General features: G+C 33.3%; 1 protein-coding gene across 1 annotated transcript in view; it reads left to right on the top strand.

Annotated features, from left to right (window-relative positions):
- Positions 1–293: 293 nt before the first annotated feature.
- The window catches only part of LOC114067036 (adhesion G protein-coupled receptor B3), a gene marked incomplete at its 5' end in the record, with an annotated part of 99,356 nt that continues 93,019 nt past the window's right edge, over positions 294–6,630 (top strand). Inside the window, 3 exons of the mRNA XM_027902213.1 lie at positions 294–404; positions 2,688–2,717; positions 5,535–5,696. Of these exons, the coding sequence (XP_027758014.1) occupies positions 294–404; positions 2,688–2,717; positions 5,535–5,696 (303 nt within the window). The remainder of the gene's footprint in view (positions 405–2,687; positions 2,718–5,534; positions 5,697–6,630) is intronic.

Genomic DNA, 6,630 nt, shown 5'->3' with positions numbered 1-6,630 from the left:
GCATTTGAATAATTGTTTTTGTCCTGTTTTATACAGCTGATTTTTAGTATGTGTCACTGCATTGAATGTTGGTTCATACAGTAAAATCATATTGGAAAATCTGCAGACATAAATTTAAGTATTTATTAAAAGCTGAGTGTAGCAAAGTTAAGTTGATGTTAACTACCATGATCACTTGCCTGACTCTTATCAGCAGCTTCCAGGTATGTTTAGGAACATATTGCATGAGACAGTATGTGACTTTTGAGAAATGTCTACACACAAGCTTTCATAAACCTTTATTCTGTCTTTAGAATTTGGAATGATGGGAGATCATACAATTAAAAGTCAGCGACCTCGATCTGTTCATGAGAAAAGGGTCCCTCAGGAACAAGCTGATGCTGCTAAATTTATGGCACAAACTGGTAATACATCAGTTACATTTTTCTATTTACTGTTGTTAATTTTAGCAAAACCACTGCATGTTTCCATAATCTTTTGCTGCATATTTGTCAGTTTTCTAAGCTGATACTTTTTTTGAATCATTTACTTTTTTTTTTCACCAGTTAAAGTCCATAAATAAAGTAGCTGAGAATTAGGTAGGTCATACAAAAACATGCACTGTGAATGTGGATACTGAATCATTTAACGTAAGCATGAATTTCTTTGGTAGTAAAAGAAGTCTTACATGTACAAGACACAGGACAGCTCACTGTGACATATTAACATTTTTTCAAAGACGATAAGAACATGCTTCAGAATGTCTTTATAAATAGACTGAGGTCTAATCCCAGCTTTAGGCATTTATCAAATTAATTAATTACTGAGGTGACTTTAATGTGCATGCATTCAGCATTTACTATCTTTGGCCCAGCACGATGCTCTATTCTCTAGTTTCCAGATTCATAATTGCTAAATGAAATTGGCCGTAAGTAGTTTTTAATTGGATGTGCAAATTATCTAACAGTTTTTCATCTAAAACATATTTTCTAATTTTGTTTGAGCAACTTCATCTTCTTTATCTAAAGATACCAAAATGATGTTGGAAACCTGGAGCTGAAGCAATTAAAAAAAAAAAAAAGGCAAAAAAAAAAAAAAAGGCCTGTTTACCAACAGTTACCACAGCTGTCTTTGAGGTCAATAATAAAATTTCAGTGAGTTGAATTAAGCTCTTATGCAGCAAAACTACTGCTCATTTTGGCATCAATGAAAATACCTGTGTCTGTTGGTAAAATCTAACTCTTTATTGGTACCCTACACACTCCATTCCAGTAAGTTACTGCGTTGACAATCTTGTGCCCCGTATTTTTGTATGGATTTGAAACAACTTACTCTATATTCCATAGTTACTAACCTAGAATATATGCCTACATTAGTCATACATAATGCTTCCAGTTTTTATGCACTTAAGTAAAAGAGCTATGATTGCTTCTAGTTATATTGCATGTTGACTTCCTTAGTAATAGGGTGCTTTACTTAACAGATTTGCAGAAATCAATATATTAAGCAATCTAAATACATGTATAGCCAATCAGTGTAGATCTGTTTGGAAAATAATTTAGAATATAGAAGTCTGTTTACCTCCTATTAATCTATAAGACTGCTTTTACGGCTAACTCCTAGTTACTGCTGAAAGCAACTGTAGTGGAAGAAGGTAGCCTAGAGTTTTCTATGCCTGCAGGCAGTTTTTGTTCAGGGAAGTAGAACTTATTACTTACATACCTAGCTCAGACATAGAATGTTAGTTGCTTACTACATAGAATAACACCTCTGCTTTTATGCTGCTTCCTGAATTCATACAATTATTAAAAAATAAGTAAAATTATCTGGTTTCTTTCCTCATATAAATCCCTAAAACTTTAATAATATCACTTAAAACCTGTATCTGATGATTTCTAGTCATGCATTGCAGTGCATCTATTATGGGTGTTAGAGAACTGCATTATAAATGAAGCACTTATACCATCACCTTCTGATAGATTGTGTGTGTGGAGTGGGAGATGAACGTTCAAAATTATACAGGCTTGGTTTTCAAGGTCCTGTTCTGAAAGCATGTGAGATGTATGAGCATACAGATTTACATGCCCAAGTTTGAGGAAATCTGTATTTTCCATGTTGTAGGTTAACACATTTCAAGTAATACTGTGCTCTTTTTGAACATACTAATTTTCATCTCTTCATTTTGATTTTTTTTGTAGTGATCATTGCATATTTTCTTCACCTCTAATGCATTAATTTTTCTTGCAATAAAATTACTGTGATATCTTCTTAAACTGATTCATAAGGGTTTTTTTCTAACACTCATATCTCATTAAATTATCCATGTACTTAGAAGTCCTAATAGTAAATGAATACTGAGTTAATGATTTTTTTTTATTTTGAGCCTATTTGATATTTTATTTTGTGTAGTAATAAAACAGATGCAAAAGTGCAACAAAATATTTGTATCATTTAAAAAGACAGAGAGATAGGAATAGAAAACTGTCCTGGAAAAGATTCATGAAAAGCATTTAATACTATTAGTATGGAGTACTTAATCCACCAAGTTTTACTGGGAATGGAAGAGTTTAAAATGTGGTATTAAAATATGCACTTTGCTGCTTTGGGGGAGTGATATGAGGCATTAAAAAAATTATTAAAAATATTTTGTGAATAATTTATTGTTCTGTATTTGTCCTTTTATGTGTTTGGATTGATCCTTCCCTTAGGTGTTATGGGATTTAGAGAGTATAATGCAGGTAAGTTTTACACAGATCAATGAGGCCTTCCGTACAGTAAGTTATGTTTCCTCTTACATGTCAAGCAGCAGGGGATAATAAGGGTTTGGTAGCTTGCCAGTAGCTAATTTGAGATTCTAGATCTAATATGATAGATATAAAAATGTAAGAGTTCTTGAATAACAGAAAACCAGAAGGAAAATAAAAAAGTAGCCATTTTGAAATTTTCATTTCAGAAAAGAAAAAAATGGAGAAAAGATAAAGCAAGCAATGGAAAATGTATTTGCACATTATGCAATCAAGGTTTACTCTAGAAAATATGAAAGTCTTTACGTGGTTAAATTGAAAATGGTAAATTAACTATGATATGATATGCCCTCCTTTTAGATCTTTCAAAATAAGTAATAATCATACAACAGTACAAAATACTCTGGAAATCTAAAAATTACCAAAATATTATAATGCACTGAACAAAAGAAAGCAAGGCAGCTGGTGAGGTAACTGGTTCTTTATTTTCTTTTAATATCACTCTTTTTGCAACGTACATCATGTTAGTGTGGAGGACCTTCCTCCAGCAAATGTTTAAGCATTGTATCCTTTATGTATGATAAAATATATCGAGAATTTATACCTATTTTGAATGGACAGTACATATATCTGCAGAAGTTCTAATAGTTACTATTATTTCAAAATTCACTCCATACAGTCACACTTCTTAGGATCATGTTGCTGCTATTTTTCATCATATTCCAAAGGCTAAGAGCAACATTTTTATCACTTTAAGATATCAAAAATTTAATTTTTTAAATACTTCATTTCTGTATTTTGTTAGCTATGCAGTGTAACCACGTCTGCGTTGGATAATTTACACTGAGTATATATGACTGTTTTATATGATGAGGAATGTCTTGAGAAATATAGTTTTGACTTTTTCTACTGTTTGACCTCTTATCTAAACCATTTTAACAAAGGCAAAGTCAAACTTCAAAGAAGTAAGAAAAGACATAAAATACTACCCTAGAAACCCATGCTAATACTGGTCTTTTTACCATGTAAATAGGGCTTATATTGCGTATGTTATAATTCTTAACATCCACCCACATATTAAATTTATTAACCATGTTATATCATCTAACCTGAACCCAAGCCACGTAACAACCCAAGCCTAATCAAAGTTCTAAGTTCATATTAGAACAATTCTTAAAACAATAATCAGTGATTATTCTTTTAATTTTTTTTCCCCTAAAAAAGGAAATTCCTACAAAAATCACTGGTGAATTTTATGAGGTAAAAACCTCATAATTTTGTCCTTGTCTATAGAAATTTATAGAACTGCATACAATGTTATGAAAAGCAAAGGGATTTTTGTGCTAGTTATAAAGCCTTTTGTCTTACTGATGAATAAGAAGCACTTCTTTTTTTAAGCATTGAGTAGCCTCAGGATTACTTCTTAGAGCTGTAGCAAAGAAGACATTTTGCAAAGGTTTCATGCTTGACCTCTAATAAAACCCCAAACAAACAAACAAAAAAAGAGAACTTGGGCAGATTCGCAGATTCTTACTACAAAAGCACATTTTCAAGAAATAGTATGTCATTTACTGTGTTCATGGAAGATAGCACCTAGTTTGCAGACAGTCTCTCAATTGTGATCAGTATCAAAACGTTTGGAAGACTGGAGGTGTATTGAGATAACTAAAATTTTAAGCAAGCTGTTCAAGTCTGCAGATTGTATAACACTAGTGATTTTAAAACAAAATCCCACTTGTTAGAAAAAGGACATACATTTAAAAATCAACAGAGACTTCAACATGCTGTTTTACATTCTGATTTTTAGTGGAAGAAGCTAAACATCAATGCATAATTATTTACTCAAATTGTTCAGTGAGGTATATTTCCATTATTTTTGCTTTTGCTTTCTGAGAATACTCAAGGGATCTAGTTTTCTGAACATGAATTCCTTTGGAAAAGGAATTGTGTGTATAGCTGTTCATGGAAATTAAACACTCTTTCCCAAGCATCCATGCAGGAAGACTTTATGCATTACTTGCTTTCAAAAAATAAAAATAATGTAATGTGCTATCTCTCACCAGTGAACAAATTTCCTCTTTTCTAATATACAGTATTAATAAAACACATGTGACAATTTTAACATAGTGGTATGTACTGTGCAGTAATGAGGTCTAGCACACTCAAGAATTGAGCACACCTGTAGGTTAAAAGCAAGCAGTAGATCTGTGCAGCAAAAGATCAAACCAAAGTTACTCTCCAACAGTTCTGGTTAAAATTTATTTCTTTTCCAGGGAACTTCTTTCAAATGCTAAATAACTCCTCCACTACAGAAAATATTAGACATTAGGGGTTTGGTTTGTCTGGGGGTTCTTTCACTGGAATTCCCTTACTGTTAGGGTTCCTTAAACTGTTACTGAGCATTAATTCTAGAGTGATAAGTACAAATTTCAAAGACAAATCCTTTGCTATTATATAAAAAGACTTTTCAATGTTCTTTTAGCATCCTGAGGGCAGTGTTTCTGAAGTGTTGGAGGGCAGTAGTTTTCATAAAGTTGTAAATAATGCTAAGAGATCAAAGTGTTCCCCTCTGACAGGCGTTATGTGACTGCAGCACTGTAGGTGTCTTTGTTTCCTATTCATTGCACATTTTCACAGCTGCTTTACTCCATGAATTTTTAAATATTTATTTTGGTGTGTTACTTTTTCGTTTGATTTGTAAGAGCAGATAATAATGAGCTTCAGGAAAAAAAAAAAAGAAAAAACAAACAGAAAACTTGTGTCATTAATACTTATGTCTATATTCATGTTTGTTTGTTGTCTTGAATACAGGTGAATCTGGTGTTGAAGAGTGGGCCCAGTGGAGTACGTGTTCAGTTACTTGTGGTCAAGGGTCGCAGGTGCGAACCAGAACTTGTGTATCACCTTACGGGACACACTGCAGCGGCCCTTTAAGAGAATCAAGGGTTTGCAATAACACTGCCCTCTGTCCAGGTAGTGTTAGCAGCCAATAAATAAAATTGTGGATGTTTTTTAACTGTGTAATGATAAGAATTTGAAACTATATAATTTTTTTATTATTAATATGGTTTTCATAAGGGCATTTCAATTAAAGAAGAAAATTGTAATTCTCTTCAGCTGTGAAATCTTTTCATGTAGGTTGTTATTTTTACTTTCAGAACAGTCAAGATATGGAAAAAGAGCCCCTTTTTCTGACAGTTTCAGATTTTTTCAAAAAGTCTACATTCTTTCATTTTCATTCAGAAAACAGAAGGTAGCATGAGTACAAAAGACAAATCAGGGAAGAGATTCAGATCATAAAAACATTAAGAAACAGAGTTAAATTAATAGGAGGGTGAAGTTAACACATGTTATTTGACACCATTGTGTGATTTTGTCATTTAGAATACTGTCTTCTAGGCAATGGGCCAGACAGTTCACTGCAGTTACGTTTTCATGGACTTCCCTTTACATTGTTCTGGCAAGAAAGGGCAACAGCTACCCATCAAAGGAAAAAAAGATCAGACAAAAGTAACTCTCTTACGTCTGACATGTGGTAAGGGTCATGAGTATCTTGCATCACAGTTTTCCTGCTCCTTTTTTCCAAGAGATCTGGACATCCTTGGAGTTCAGCAGCAGTTATACAGTAAGGAGAAGAGACAGGCGTGTACAGGTTTGTTGCAGAAAGGGCACATCTTTCTTTAGACTCTGTCTGTGGATCTGATTAATCTGTGATGTGAAACAAAAGGGAAGGCATGTGCCCCATGACTGTATTAATTTCCCTCTGCTGTGACTGCAACGCAAAAAAAAATATATATGCCACCCTCGAGATGTACAAATTCCTCAGCTCCCTGTAACATTTGATCCCAACAGGGTGGTGAGCTGTCTTCAGCTTCTGGGGAAACTCATTCCGTTTTCTAAGTAAACT

The sequence above is a fragment of the Empidonax traillii genome, unplaced genomic scaffold, assembly GCF_003031625.1.
Source record: "Empidonax traillii isolate 1590-97213 ecotype Southwest subspecies unplaced genomic scaffold, ASM303162v1 scaffold851:size265644, whole genome shotgun sequence".
Lineage (NCBI taxonomy): Eukaryota > Metazoa > Chordata > Aves > Passeriformes > Tyrannidae > Empidonax > Empidonax traillii.
The sequence above is the reverse complement of the archived record's forward strand: the minus strand, read 5'-3'. Positions and strand labels throughout refer to the sequence as shown.